The sequence below is a fragment of the Vidua macroura genome, chromosome 3, assembly GCF_024509145.1.
Source record: "Vidua macroura isolate BioBank_ID:100142 chromosome 3, ASM2450914v1, whole genome shotgun sequence".
Taxonomy (NCBI): domain Eukaryota; kingdom Metazoa; phylum Chordata; class Aves; order Passeriformes; family Viduidae; genus Vidua; species Vidua macroura.
This window is the reverse complement of record NC_071573.1, coordinates 48,213,084-48,227,848: the sequence shown is the minus strand read 5'-3', so window position 1 is coordinate 48,227,848 and position 14,765 is coordinate 48,213,084. Positions and strand designations below refer to the sequence as shown.

Below are 14,765 nucleotides of genomic sequence, written 5' to 3'. Positions count from 1 at the left end.
TGTGCTAGGGGAACAGGCCAAATGACAGTGACAGGCAGGCCATGGGAGAGCCCTTGACTGGGGTTGTTTTACAGAAGCTGAACCATAGGTTAGGACTTTAAAAACACATCTAGTGTTTCAAGATGTTAATGAAACTCTGTGCCATCCTCAATCCAGGCACTAGTGAGGTTCAAATGCTGACAGCCCAGTAACCCTGAGCCCTCCTGTTCTCTTTCAGGGGAGGTGGAATGCAATCCCACTGCCATGGACGACAGCCTTTGCCTTGACTTGATGCTTATACTTATATTCTTGGAGCAGCTGTAATCCTTGCCATAACACCCTCTAAAAACACTTAGTTAAGCCTCAGAACAGCATCTTCTTGCCCTGTGACTTGTGCTTATTGGGAATGGTTTGCTCTGGAGGTTTCACAAGTTTCTGTGTCTTTGAATCATTAAAGTCCAGCAAGCAATGTCATAGAATCACAGAATTGTTTGAGTTGGAAGGGACCCAAAAGATCATGCAGTTCCAACACCCCTGCTGCCATGCATGGGCAGGGACACCTTTCACTAGACCAGATTGCTCAGAGCCCCACCCAACCTGGCCTTAAAAGCTTCCAGGGATATGGCATCCACAACTTCTCTGAGAAACCTGTTCTACTGTCTCACCAGCCACACAATTAAGAATTTCATCCTAAAATCTAATCTAAACCTACCCCATCTCAGTTTGAAGCCATTCCCCTGTGTACTATCAATAGATTAAGTGTCCCTCCCTGCCTTCCTTGTAGGTTCTCTTCAGATACTGGAAGGTTTCTATGAGGTCTCCATGGAACCTTCTCTTCTCCAGGCTGAACAGCCCCAACTTCCCGAGCCTGTCTTCATAGGGGAGATGCTCCAGTCCCCTTATCCTGGATACTGGGGTACAAAGTCATGACCTGGCTCATCCCACTGTAAGGATAAGGGGAGCACAGCTCCCTGAGTATGTTTATTTGCTGGGCAGAGGGTAGCCTTGCAACTGGGGTGGGCCAGTAGTCCCTGTAAGAGGCATTGGGGTAAGCACGGGCTTTCTGGAATAAGCCTGTTCCGTTGCTGGAATCTAAGGGCAAGGGCTGCCCTGGGGCCTGGCTGGGGAAGCAGCAGTGCTGCTGCCGCTGCAGCTGGGGTTCACTGTACAGGGGAAGCCTGTCAGGGGATGGAGCTGTGGACTGCAGCAAAAGAGGGTGCTGCGTCTCCAGGGCCTGTTTGTGCTGAGCACCACCAGGGAAGGAGTGGCTCCTGTGGCTTGTTCCGTGCACAGCAGGGCGCTCCTGAGCCCAGCTGTGCTCCGGGCACATCCCACCTTGCACAGGCGGGAGCACAGTTCGCTGGAAAGGGCGCCTGGGAGAGCTGGTGCGGTCCAAGCCCTGAGGGTGATGAAGTGAGAGCAGTTCGTGCCTGAGGTCAGAGCAGGGGTGAGGGCCGTCCATGACCCCCCTTTCCCGAGAGGTGCACAAGGACCAGCTGCAGCCATAGGCGTCACTGATGGACACTGCTGACATCTTCTCCAGGAGCGGCTCTGACTGCGGCAAGCGCTGGTCCAGCTGCAGGTCAGAGCTAGGACTGCTGGCCCAGGCACGGAATGTCTGCTCAGAGCAGCTCCCCTGGGCCCTGCCTGGGCAGCAGGAAGGCCCAGAGCAGCCTCTGGCTTCCCGCAGAGCTTCTGTGCAGGCATCGCACGGGGAGCACTGACACCTCTCCTCCTCTTTCCCCAGGGCTAATGGGACCTTTTTTTTGGCCCTGAGCTCATCTGCAACTGAAAGCTGAGCTTGATGTTGTTTCTCTGGATGATAAAATTTGCATTTATTGCCATAGGTGCATTTTTTACCTGAAAAAATAAAAACAAATCAGACAGGAAGTTGTCACTAGCACCAACATCAATTAATGCACACATCACTTCTCCCCAGCACTGGGTGTGGTGAACACAGAAAAAAGAGGAAGTACTATTTTCAAACTGAGTACTACTGACTCCAGATTTAAATATTGTTGATATGAATAGCAGGGTGAAGCAGCAATGAAAGGAAGTCTCTGCTATTTTGGAAGTGTCTGATATTCATGTTTCAGTTCCTGCACTTGGTGGGCTGGGAGGTCTGCTGCTACAAAAGGTTGCTTTAAAAAATGTATTTACCTCTGAGAAACCTGCACATTGCTAGGGGGCTGGTGGGAGGGAAGAGAGGGAAAGTGTTTGGATGGCCATTCCCTAATGCTGCAGCAAAATCCACTCCACCAAGTGAGAAGTGTGTGGGGACAGGACAGTCAGCACAGCCACAGTGCTCGTGGGTGCTGCGTGCAGGCAAGGATGGAGGGGCCCAAAACATCTGCTGCCTTTGCTGAGGCTGCAGGCACTCAAGCAGGAGGGGGGAAAAGCATCACACCTTTGAGCAACCCCAACCCAAGTGCCTACCACACAAAGCAGGACAGCACATGGCAGTGGTCCCTAGCCGAGGGAGAGCACTGCTGGGAAGAAGGGGGCAGCTCACAGCATGGGGAGAAACCCACCATAAGGGCAAGGCTGCCATTTTTTTTCAGGAAGCACTGGCTTTTTGCTGAGGAAGTTACTTAAGGTGGGTCCATGCCGGCCTAATGGATCATCAGGAGGCATAAACCTGGAAAAGTAAAAGAAGCCATGGATGTAAGCACATGTCTGTGCACACTGGATGTCTCAGTGAAGTGCATTTCCCCTGGACAGCTCAGCTATTAGGAAACTCGCGAGAGGTTAGTATGAACACGCTGAGGACCACTCAGCTCAGCCTTGCAGGCATGGTGCAAGACTGCAAACCTTCTCTCAGCAGGGATGGTGAAGGGCCAAAGAGACTAGCTTCTTGTCTCTTCTAGCAAGCTACAACTGCAGAAACACAGGGGAAAGTCCTATTTTGTCATGTAGGGGAATTAAAAATACTGCCAGCCAGCCTCCTCTCATGGATTTAATTCTGCTTCTTACAGGAAATAGAAATGAAAATATACCAGCCCTTGGTTCAACATCACAAACTGGATTGGAAGGAAGAAAAGCTGGTCACTAATGCTGCCATTCAAGTAGTAAAGTTGATAGAAGAGTGGCATGGGAGGTTTTAAGACCAAAGCTGAGGGAGTAGGACACTCAAGAAACAAGATAAGAAAAGCTGCAATAAATTCCTTTCATAAAAAGCCTCATGTATTCTGCAGCTGATGGGAGGTACTCTGATGCTGGAGGTGACTCGGCCCATAACATTTAAATTCTAAATTCTATAACACTATCATCTCTTACCTGTTACTGACAAAAGAGTACATGAGTAGTCGCTGCTCAATGAACCATTTCCACTCGGGGTTTTCATTTTGGAGATCCCGGTAGTGGTCATTGGAAACAATGACTCCATCTTTCTCATAAGCAACTTTCACTATGTAGCGATCGTCGTAGCAAACCACCCTCTTGCCTTTCACCTTCCGAGAGGGTGTGTAGACCAGGATAGATTGCTTTTCTAGCTCCGCAAGGATGTGCTGATCTGGTGGGATGATTGGCAGAAGTAGGGGAGGGAAGCAAAAAATAAAAGAGAAATGAATTAATTAATTATGGCCAACGTCACAAATGTCTGCTAGAAACCAACAGGAATCTAAAGATATTTCAGCACTTTAGGAAAGTCATGGTGCAATTTTCAGATGCAGTGATATCTGGTGGTTATTTGACAACTTGAAAATTAGGTCTTTTACAAAGAGGTTTTACCTAACCTGTAAATTTTGAGACACCCTTTTTTGATTTTTAAGTCTTTTCTGTAAAAGAATACCTTGAATTCTACACCAGAGTCTGATACTGAATCCCTGCAGTGCCCTTTTTGTCCTGCTAGATGCCAGAAGGCTCACAACCAGCCCTGATGTAAGCTTTGCATGGAGATAAAATGTGTGTGAAAAAATACATAAATAAACTTCTTTTGCTGCTGTTGAGGACACTCTGACCTCTTGCCATTCCTTCTCTGCAGGAAGGCAGATCCACCTCATCTGCAGACACCAAGCTTCTGGCACAAACCTGGCTGATTTCCAGACAAAGTATTTCTCGACAAACTGAGTCTCACTTCTCTCCACAGACTGATGCATTTTCTTCTCCTGGAAGGGGATCCCGTGCACCCTCTGTGTTGGGCAGCAGGCTGGCAGATAATAGCCATGCAGTAATGAACATCACTGTCTCCTGGCAGGCTTCAAAGGCTCCATAGACTCATTGCAAGCTGACAAACTCCGTCTTTAAGTCAGCTTGGCAGCATCTTGTGCTTGTTAAGCAGAAGGTTTAAAGCAGTGTAACTGCCTTGTAAGCAGTTTTAGCTGCTAGCCAGGAGCATTGAATGGGGCAATGAATGAATGACTCATTTAAGTGAGGGAAGCCTGATACACAACTTGCACTGTGCTTGTCTTTACAGGAAAAAAACTTGTACCAGGTTCTTCACACTCCCTCTGTCTCCAAACTGCACCTAATGGCTGCCAAATTACGCTCAGGGTGGTGACCTACCTGCAATGGGGCTGTCTTGTCGAGAGGGTGCCTTTCTCCAGAGTGGGACAAAAACCTTGATGTAAGTGTGCCCCCTCTCTCGAAACCAATCCACTGCCAACTGGATCCCCCAACAGGAGAACACCTCCTTGTTTCCATGACTATAAAGAAAGAGAGAGGATGATGAGGCAAAGCTTTCATGAAGCTCAGAGTTCTCTTTAACTGAGCCGGTAATCAAAAGGCAAAATAAACATCTTTTGTACTATTCACCGGTTTCCAAGAAAACAACTGGCAGGATGTCCTGGTGGGACACATCCAAACATCCCCTCCAGCAGAGCCAAAGATTTATCTGAAACAGTTTGGATACTTAAAAACAGAGGTATCCTATTCCCCATTTCTGTGACCCAAGCCTATTCCTTCCATCTTTATCTGGAGGGACTTAAGCTCTAAAGAACCAAGAAGATCTTGGGCCTCGTCAAACCCTTTACGTGCCTTGTCCAAAAAAGGTTTAAGGGGTGAGAGTTTCTTCCTGCACAAGCAGAAACCCATGAGGCTCCTGTGAGAAACAAAATGTGGGAATTTTCTTCTGTGGTAACAGGGCCATTAGAGATTTTAATGGCAGAAGTGGCTGCAGGTGTGATCACAGGGCACTCCACTGGTGATCTTTTTTGGAAACATGAGACAAAATATGGGGGAAGAAAAACTGTAGGAGGCAGGATAAGAAATATAGAGAACCAAAAAAGGGACAAGACATCAGTGGAGACGGCCACAGGCACCTCAGGCCCACTTTTATCCTGCTCTAGTTGATGGATAATTTCTTCATTGCACAGAGAGGTAGGAAAGCCCTAAGACAAGTGTTCTAGAAGTGCCAGCAAGGTGGGTTCTGAAGAATTCAATATGCAGCATAAGACAGAAAATAACCTCAAGGAAAACAGCTGGGGGTGACATCCTTCTAAATGTCCCACCTTCCCTGAAAGTTCCTACTGCTTGGCACTCACTTATCTAAAATTTGACTACAGTGCAGTGTATGTGTAAAGAAAGGTAGTTTGTTAACTACCTCTGCACAGGGAAATTAAATAAACTGTACCCAAAATCCTAAGTGGATAAATGCCTTCACAGTATCTACAGAATGCTCATCCTTGTACTTTGACTTTTCTGCATAATATTGCCAGTCTCTCTCAGGCTTTCACCTCTGCAAAAAGCCCTTGTGAACAACTCTCTTGGCTGCTACACCCACCTGCACTGACAGACCAGTCAAGGGTGATGCTGCAGTCTTAAATGAGTCTCCCACCACCCCCCAGGGATTCATCTCTAGGATCTGTCTACACCAGCCTCATAACCAAAGCTCTGTTTTACACCCAATAAAAGTTTCTGTCCTGAAATGGTGACCACAGATGAAAAATAGCACAATTTGTAGGAAGAAACCTGGTTGCCTATTAAGAGCTACCAAGGCAATAGGAAGTAATTCAAAACCCTTAACAATAAGAAATGGTCTGATGTGCCTGACATATCTAATCTCCATTTTAGAACAGCTGATTTGTTTGGTTTTAAAGGATAGGAACTTTCCAGGATATTCATACCATCATCTGGATCTTGAATTGGAAATTTGGGTGACTTGTTCAGATAACTGCCTTTAAAAGGCAGTCCAGGTACATCTTTGATGCCATGACTCAAAAACAAAGTTCAGCAACAGCTTTCTTAAATATTGGCTACTTGTATATATAATCCTGTGCAGAAAGTAAAGTACTCAAGTACAAGTGGGTCAGCCAAAAGGCTGAGTGGAACAAGGAAGATGAGGCACCCTGAACTGCCCCTCAGCATTATCAGATAATCCAGCTGCTGCTACACAGCCAGACCTGTGGCCATCTGAACGATGGGGGGGCTGCACACTGTGGGGACTGCACATCCCCACCAAACACCAGTGACTGCTGTGCAATGGAGCAGGGCCCTCAGAGCTTTCCATCCTCCCTGAGTGGGCACAGACTGACTCCAGTCAGTCACCTTTCCCATGCAACCCCAGAGTCCATGGACCATAACCCATCCATGACCTGTCATAACTCAGTCTCATCTCTCCCTCCTGCCAGCAACAGGCTACACTGCACTTGGGTCACAGACCCGCAGGGCCTATCTCTCAGAAAATGGAGCAGCAATTTGGCATCTCTGTGACTGCAGCAGTTAATCCATCATTAGCATACTTTTTAAATTGTGCCATTCCAATTCTTTTGAGAGGTAGTTTAGGCAAACCAACTTCTTCTGAAAACTGCAAATGGCCCCATCTCCACGTGGTCATGACACAACATCAGCCAAAGCTTTGTCAGAAAGGCTTAGGAATAGGCCTCTGTAGCTACCACAGCTTCAAAACTAGGTGTAAGTGCAAGCACTAGAGGAGAGAGTAGCCTCTTCGGTGTGCAGTGAATAAGGTTATGACACTTCCCTTTTTCCATTAACACAACTCCATTTATTTTTTCCACCAGCCTTGCTAAGCTTGCCATGGATAGGCTGGCAGGTGGCGAAATTTCTTATTACACCTGATGGAAACATGAAGTGTAGTGAGATGTCTGATGAGTGAGACTGGCTGAAGGCAAGGTTATTTTCCATTCCGCTTTTCTGGGTAGGCTGATTGATGGTTGGAGACTGCCAAGCCAGTTGCTTTACTACCCTGGGGCATATTAATCCTTTTCAAAACCTTGCACTCTACAGTGGGCCCTCAATGCCAACTCCAAAATGCTCCAGAAACAGCAATCCTAAGATATAAATACAAATGCTCAAGATATTTTTCTTCACACAGACAACTGCCACTTAAAGCTCTAACTTCTTGATTGTTTCATTCCTGAACTGCTGCTTCTTCTGCACTTTTATGGTTGTTGGTATTGATGATGATGGAGTTTTCCCCAGCAAGGGAACCTAACATCCCTTTCCCCTGACATCTGCAAACCGTCCTTCTCTGGTAGACAGTAGCAAACAAGAAAAATTAAAGCAAGGATACTGAAAGCATTGACCAGGCCTACTCCATTAGCCAAAGCAAATGTCATTCAGCACCACTTTGAAAGGCATCCAGGAGAGGAAAGCAGCTGTGCCCTTTCAGTACCTACTGAACTGACAAGCTCAATGGTTTCCTCCATCATCCACAGACTTGTTACCAAAACAGCGGTTGGGATGTCTGAAAAGAGCTGTAAAACCTTTGCCTTTCTGAAACTTAAAGCTGCTGTGCCTGGAGAGCTAAGAACAGAGCCCATGGCCCACTATGGGTAATACTGACCCCGGCACAAAGACAGGGTGAGTAATCAGCTCAGCCACACTACCTGAGTGGGTGCTCAATTCTTTTGCAGAGAGGCAAGAAAGACACCCTGAGGAGGGGCTTGAGTGAAGAGGCAAAGCAGGGCAGGAGATCCTAACACCTGGCTACCAAGCTCATGGTGCAGACAAGGCCAAACAATTTTGCCCTGTTATGTATTTCCCACTCCTAGTGAGCTGCCTTGAGCAGGGAACCTCTTGGTTTTGTCTGGGATTTCTCCCTTCACCCACAAGATGGCATAATTTGCTTAGTCTCCATTTGCTCTGGATGTGCTTGGCCACTTTTCTCTCCAGCCAGAGGGGATATGGTCTCATCTCATCTCACAGGATAGCTAACAGAAGGAGGAAGCCCTCCTTTGCCCCCCTCAGCCTGCAGGGATGAGCTTGGCCCTGCTGAATGGACAGGGAAGTTAACAGAGAAAACAGATGGATAGCCAGTGAATCCTGGACTCTTAGCTCCGTACTGCTTGGATAAACAGAGGCCAACTCACTGCTGTCTTGGGACATCCCATCCCCAGGGACATGCCAGGCTCCCCATCTGTAAGAGCGCTTTCACAGTGCCAGGGCATTGCAGGAAATGCAACTGGCCAGCATGGGTTGATTCGACATTTCCCAGAAACAGAATGACTGAGGAGGAAATGAATCTATTCAATTATCAATTCCCCGAGATTTACCTAAAATGGAAGCCAAGTAGAAAACGAACAAAAATTATATAAACCAGGAAATGTTCCCAGCTTGTATAATTTTTGTTGGTTTTTGATTTGGCTTCCGTTTACTTTTGGAGTTTACTTGCAAGACAAAGCAGTAAAACTGTGATATTGTTAGAAACCACAGTCACCTGACTTTATTTCCCTTCTCCTTAGATTAGTTGGGTGGTCTGTCTATCTGTTCATCAGATTTTCCCTGGAAACATCTCAGGTTTAGAAATCTTAGGTGCCCATTTGGAAATGGTGGGGGGGGGGGGGGGTAATTTACTGGTGAGCTCCAAGGGAGACACTGCCACAAACAGTGGACAGAGGTTGCCTTATAGAAGGTCAGAATGCAGAGTGAGCCAGTAATTGCAAGTGATGTGCATATTCAGGGGCATCAAGACAGCAGGTCCTTAAAAGCTGTGCATCAGCCAAAGAACAGGAATAAGCAATTGTTGATACATCAAATGCATCAATGCACCTCTCACCTGAAGGAAAAACCCACTTCAAGCCATCAGTTTTAAAAGTCAAAAGCTTAGAGGAAGAGAGATGCCTTTCGGGAAATGGAGCTTACCTCATTGCAACATTGCTGCCATCGATCACAATGGGTCTCAAGGAATCGGAAGAATCGCTTTCATCTTCTCCAAGCCACTTCAGACCTGGTGCGGTGCTACATGATCCACGGGCAACCAGCTTTAGCTGGGAAGGCTGAGCCTGGTTCTCCAGAGCCTGAGGTTTGCTCCCCATCCGAATCAGCTCTTTCAGCACATCATCCTCTAGGGCCTCTTGGCCCAGGTTCTCCAGCACTTTGCAGATGTCCTGCTTACCATAGCCCAGCTTGCAGAAAAAATCCATCTTGCTCTGGTGCATTTCCACCCCTGCTGCAGAAATTTTTCTGGAGTGTGGTGGTACTGCTTTGCTAGAAATTGAACTGGCCAGTGCCATTTTAGCAGGCTTTTATGTTCCTTTAAACCTGATGATCCTGTCTTCCCAGCTGTGTCCCACAGGCATCAGCTTCAGGGAGGGAAAGATTAACAACAAAACACAAGCATTAAGGAAGAAGGTGCAATCATCTCAATTCTTTGCCTAGTGCACAGCAGGGACCAGAAGATTAGCTGTCTTCTCTCTGAGGAGACTGTCCAGTCTTCTCTCAGCATTCTGGCCTGCTATTAATTATAAAAGCACCAGAGTGTCCCATGCAATGTTCGTCACTCTCCGAACATTATGTCAGACAGGTGTCACTTTACTTGTGACTATGCCAGGGTGCCTGTACGCAGACAGGCTGCATGCGTGAGTTGGTTCTGCAGACTTATCTCACAGGAAATGACACAAAGGGGATTTTCAATCTGCTGTGTGGTTTCTCAACCCAAGATAAATATCTGTCAAGCTTTACTGGGCAGGCTCAGATGCCATAGCAACTTAAGAAGTATAGCAAATTTCATCCAGTGATTTAAGGAAACATGTTGTTTGCAAAGTATCTGGAAACAGATTTTTTTTATAGTTTTCTCTTTCCTACTATGTATCTGTCTGTGTGTACACAGACATAAATTCTGAAATTCTGTCACTCATCAGTTCTAGTGATGCCTGACTACTCTTTTCCTGTTGCTTGCTATTCCAGCGAGGGCTTTTATTTTCAGAGAAGCAGCTTGGTTTTTTGAAAGCTGTCAGGACGGTGCCTTGAAGCAGGTGATCCAGAAAGCAGTTTCAATTTCACTTACGTTTATTGTCAAGGTAATTCAGAAATGAGTGTGCAAAAGTAGCAAAAAGCTACTTCATAGTCTCCAGAACAGCACTACGTAAATTTCTGGTCTACCCAGTGAATGAAGGTGATGGGCAGCACAGTCAGGGATACCCAGAGCTGCCCAAGCCCAACAAGCATGACATGGGAGAACAAACATAGTGACCACTCATCTGTCAAGCCAAACACCTTCAGTCACTGTTGGCTTGCTTGCATTGAAGCATCTCTTGCCACATCACTGCAATTATTGGTGCTACCTGGTTGAAAGCTGTGGCTGGTTCTTCTACCCACACGAGGGATGTAAGGGTGGCCATCTTCCCTTTGCTGACTATGGTCAGATCCAGAATTAACTGGCCAAACAACCCCCTCTGTGCTGAGCCCAGAGCCAGAACCACAGTCCACCCACCATCTCCCCTTCCCAGCCTGCCAGCCACTCCCTGCCCAGCAGTAGGCCACCCCAGGAACCAGAAGCTGAAACCATGTGGAAGAAGGCATGGAGGTATTGGAAACAAACAGCTGGGAGAGGATTCAGAGTGAAGCTCCTTCCCAAGGCATAAGAGCCCTCTCAGGCTGTGGGGAAGAAATCCACCCTGGGTTCAGTTAATTTAAAACTGATTAGTTCAGCAGGAAAACATGATAATTATACCTTACCCCGTGAAACTTTGATCTTTGCTTTTCTATGTAGTTTTATAAATTTCAGGTATTCTCTGGGAGAAATCTGGCACTCAGTTAAAAATGACAAGCAGCATCAATAAAATAAAACACACTTGAAGTATGTCATAACTGTAAGGGGAAAACAGTTACCATGTGTATTTTTCTATCTAAACTAAAGCATTGCTTATTTTAGTCAGTGACTGTTTTCCTCACAGTGCACTCTGTAACCATTTTTATATCTAATCCTTGTTTTTAATTTATTGACTAAAGATGAAAATGAAAATGCTTTTTCATTATTGAAATGTTTTCTCATCTTTGAAACAGCTACTGTCTGAGCTGAAATACATTGATGTAACCAAATAAAGCAGAAGCAGTCACATCTGGGCTAGCACCACAGTAAAACCTGTGTCCAGGTATGTGAGTAGTGGCTCCAAACACCTAAAGTGTACTACTTGATTTTTTTTAAATGCCTAGTTTATTAAAAATAAATTATTATTAATTAAAACTTTTCTTAGTATGTCTTCAGGTTGAAAAGAAAATATTTACCACATATTTTAATTGCCATTAATTTTATTTTCAAACCTATACTTCTGTCTACTCTGATGCTTTTTTTTCTTCCCCCCCCCCCCTTATCTTTTATTATCAGAACAATTTCCCATGTTAGCATCACATTTTGTGGCATGGATATTTGCCCTGCGTTTCACCTGAAATTAGGTTCAGTTCACTCCTTTAGAATTTTACCAGCTGCAGAGGGGGCAGAGGCCACATCCACCTTGCAGCCTCCAGCACACATGAGCAGGTGCTGGCTGAAAGTTGTTCACCACAACACTTTCCTAGCTCCATCCCAGGCAGCACCAAGCCCGTGGTCCACGTCTGCACATTTTGCTTCTTTATGCAAGGCTTGGTCCCTCTGTGCAACCAGTGAATCCCTTTGGCTTGGTAAGCATGGGAAGTGCTGAGCTCTGGATGGCTGTCCAGGATTGATGAGATGCAGTGTGAGCCATCACCAGCAATGTGGTAATTCTGCAAAGTTAACCACTGGGTTTCTGCTGCAGTGTGGCCAAACATCATAAATGGGTGATAGTCACTGCAGGGTTTTCACCACAGAGAGAATAATTTGGAAAAACTGAGATGGAAGCCTTGGTCACAGAAAACACTGAGGTCACCCTTCTCAAGGGGGAATTAAAATGCAATAAAATCCCTGGCTTACACATTAGTAAACAGTCAGAGTGTGCCCAAGTCCAGCAGGTCAGCAGGCTGCTTATAACCAGCAGAAAAAACATGACAAGAGGAGAAATTGTGTATCACAGAGTGCAGGTTTTGCTATCACAAACAGGTTGTGAAATTCCATTTATAAACTTTATGACCTTCATTTGCAAACTGCTTAGATTTCCTCCTGCCACTTTTCTCCCTTCATCTCAGCTGATCCCACTGGAATCTGTTTTTGTTTTCCCTCCACTGAAAGCTAGTCTTCTTATTTCATAGAATAATTTATCCACAGATAATGGTTTGCCCATCCTATGTTCTATCAAAAAGCACACTCTCTGTGTTGTTGTGACTCCTCTTACAGACAGACACACACAGAGAGACACAGAAGAAATGGCTTCAGTCAGATTTCCAAAATTCTATTTCAATCTTAACATTTTAGAAGGTTAATGTTTCAATGAGTACTTTAGACAAAAAAAAAAAAAATCAAAAAACCTCTTATGGTTTTGGTATGTTATGGCCTTTGGTATATTTTGACAGATTTTTCAGATTAGAAAAATATAATTGAGAACACTTTTCCAAAGAAGTAGTGGCAATTACTATGTCTTGAATTACTTTAAAGAATAATTTTTCTTTCCACCAGGTGTTTGCTCCTCTTCTGACTAGTCAGAGCAGCCCGCCAACAGCCTCAGACCACACAACCACAAGGAGCAGTTTGACTCACAGGGAGTTAGGGCTCTTCAAAGACCCCTCAAAGGCCTGTTCTGCCCAAGCAGAGGCAGAGGGGACACAGCCCCAGACAGACCTGGCATTGGTCAAGGCAGAGCAGGGTAAGTTATTCTCTAAAGTTCATGCGTATGCCAAGCAGTACAAAGAGCACAGCTACAGCTCCCTGCCACCATCGTGCTGCCCCTCACACCTCAGGGCTGGATCACTTCACCCCTTTTCCTCCTTCACCCCTGAGAATAACACTGCAAAACACCTAAGTCTGACAGCCCATTTGAGCCCTGCTATGTGGTGGGGCTGCTCTACTTTCAGAAAACTAAGAATTTTTATTTTCACAAATGGAAGATGCACATAACTCTTCATAAACTTCATAGCAACACCAGACATTTGTTGTCTTGATGACTAAGAAAAGATTTGCCTTTTTCTTCCCCACCTTCCCTGCTCTGTTTGCTAAAAATAATAAAGCCAAACTCCCCAGGGAGCGAGCTGTGCCCACAGGTAACCCCTCTTGCTCTGCAGCTTACCTGGCAGCTGTTCTCTCTGTGGCCCAGCAGTGCTGTCCCACCATCCTCCAGCCAGAAGCTGGATTCAGAGCAGTACCAGGCTCACAAGGAAGTCACCAGCTTGTATTTGGAGGTAAGGCTGATGTCAACTGAGGCAAGTAAGTGCAGTGTGCAGAACTCATTTTATAGGAAGGTTTTACTTCCTCTTTTGGCAGGCCATGCTCTCATATAACCATAGTCTGATAAACTTTCACTTCATTTTTCAAAAGGAAAAAAAAATAAAAGAGGTTCCCAACACATCTCTGTTCTGAGTCACAGGCAAAAATTAGTCAAACTCACTCCAGCAGGGATGAAGAACACCGGGCAGTGAGAACATTGCATATGAATTCTGGGTCAAGTGAAAAGTTTTTCACCAGGGTTGCTGTACCAAGTTAGCACAGCCTCATTCCCATGCATCTGGCAAATTCCTGACCTCTGGGGAAATGTGGAAAAAAGTACTTTAAACAATCAACATTTTGCTTAGCACCTGATACTGCAAAGCCTCATTCAAACATTTCCATGTCTGAAGGAACCTGCTCTGGGACACTACAATGAAACATCAAAATCCAAACAACCCCCTCTAGCCTACTGGTGCCTCAATTGCAAGACTGCTTCAGAGATGCTCAGCCTGTCCACAGCAAAGTCTGACAGGCACTTCTTCATGGAAACCTGAGGTTTCCCTCTGCTTTTTCCTTACCTCACTGCAAAGAAATACACCCCAAATCCAATTTTAGGCAGCAAGAAGGGTTGGAGACTCTAAGAGGGGTCAGCCTGGGACATTTTGGATGCTTCAGACAGCTCTTGCATGTGCAGTGCCCTCTGCCCTGAGGGACAACTGGGGTGCTGTGCTGTGGAAGGAGAGAACCTCGTCCACTGTCACAAGGCAACACACCAGAGCAGGGTTGACCTTTTCCAGTTAGAAATCCTACTGCCTGCATACTTTGTGGGAGTAAGCAGGGTAGCCAAACCCATTGTAGTATCCTGTTTAATCCAAAGAGTGTTTGCTGGTTGCTGCAATCCTCACTGTCGCTTTTTCCAAGTGATGGTTACACCTTTACATCACACCCAGGCTCCTGGAAACATTTTGGGAGCCAGGATGCCCTGCTGCTGTGTAAAGCAGTGCTCAGGCAGTGACAGGATAAAGGGGCAGGACACAGCCTCCTCCATCCTACCTCTGGCACAACACTTCCTCTAATCCACAAAGGGCTGGGCAGGTTAAGGCTACAGAAACAAGGAAGTGTTCCTAGGGCCACAACTAAAGAAACATGTTAGCTCCCTGCCTCCCAGAACAGCTGTGAGAGCAGAACAACCTTTGACTCCTCATTCCTTGGACTCAGAATCACAGGATGAACTAGATTGGAAAAGACCTTTGAGATCATCAAGTCCAACCAAACATCCCTGGAGAGAAGGGACCTCCTCTGCTCCATTTAAGCTTTCACAAAGCCACACACCTCA

At 45.9% G+C, this 14,765-nt stretch overlaps 1 protein-coding gene across 1 annotated transcript; it reads right to left on the bottom strand.

Moving 5' to 3' along the window:
• Window positions 1–494: 494 nt before the first annotated feature.
• On the bottom strand, window positions 495–9,392 carry ZC3H12D (zinc finger CCCH-type containing 12D). The gene is made up of 5 exons (XM_053973400.1): window positions 9,019–9,392; window positions 4,483–4,622; window positions 3,256–3,490; window positions 2,511–2,617; window positions 495–1,839 (listed from the first exon to the last, which is right to left on the bottom strand). Exons 1-5 carry the CDS (start codon window positions 9,387–9,389, stop codon window positions 854–856), a joined length of 1,839 nt encoding a protein of 612 aa, XP_053829375.1. The 5' UTR covers window positions 9,390–9,392; the 3' UTR covers window positions 495–853.
• Between the last annotated feature and the right edge of the window lie 5,373 nt (window positions 9,393–14,765).

Bases quoted from the DNA above. Each gene is read 5' to 3' on its own strand.
- ZC3H12D (XM_053973400.1), bottom strand. From the start codon at position 9,389: ATGGCACTGGCCAGTTCAATTTCTAGCAAAGCAGTACCACCACACTCC. The intron at 4,623-9,018 runs GTAAGCTCCATT...CTTTCTTTATAG, and splicing joins GGCAGCAATGTTGCAATGAG to TCATGGAAACAAGGAGGTGT. The intron at 1,840-2,510 runs GTGGGTTTCTCC...TTATTTTTTCAG, and splicing joins ATGGCAGCCTTGCCCTTATG to GTAAAAAATGCACCTATGGC.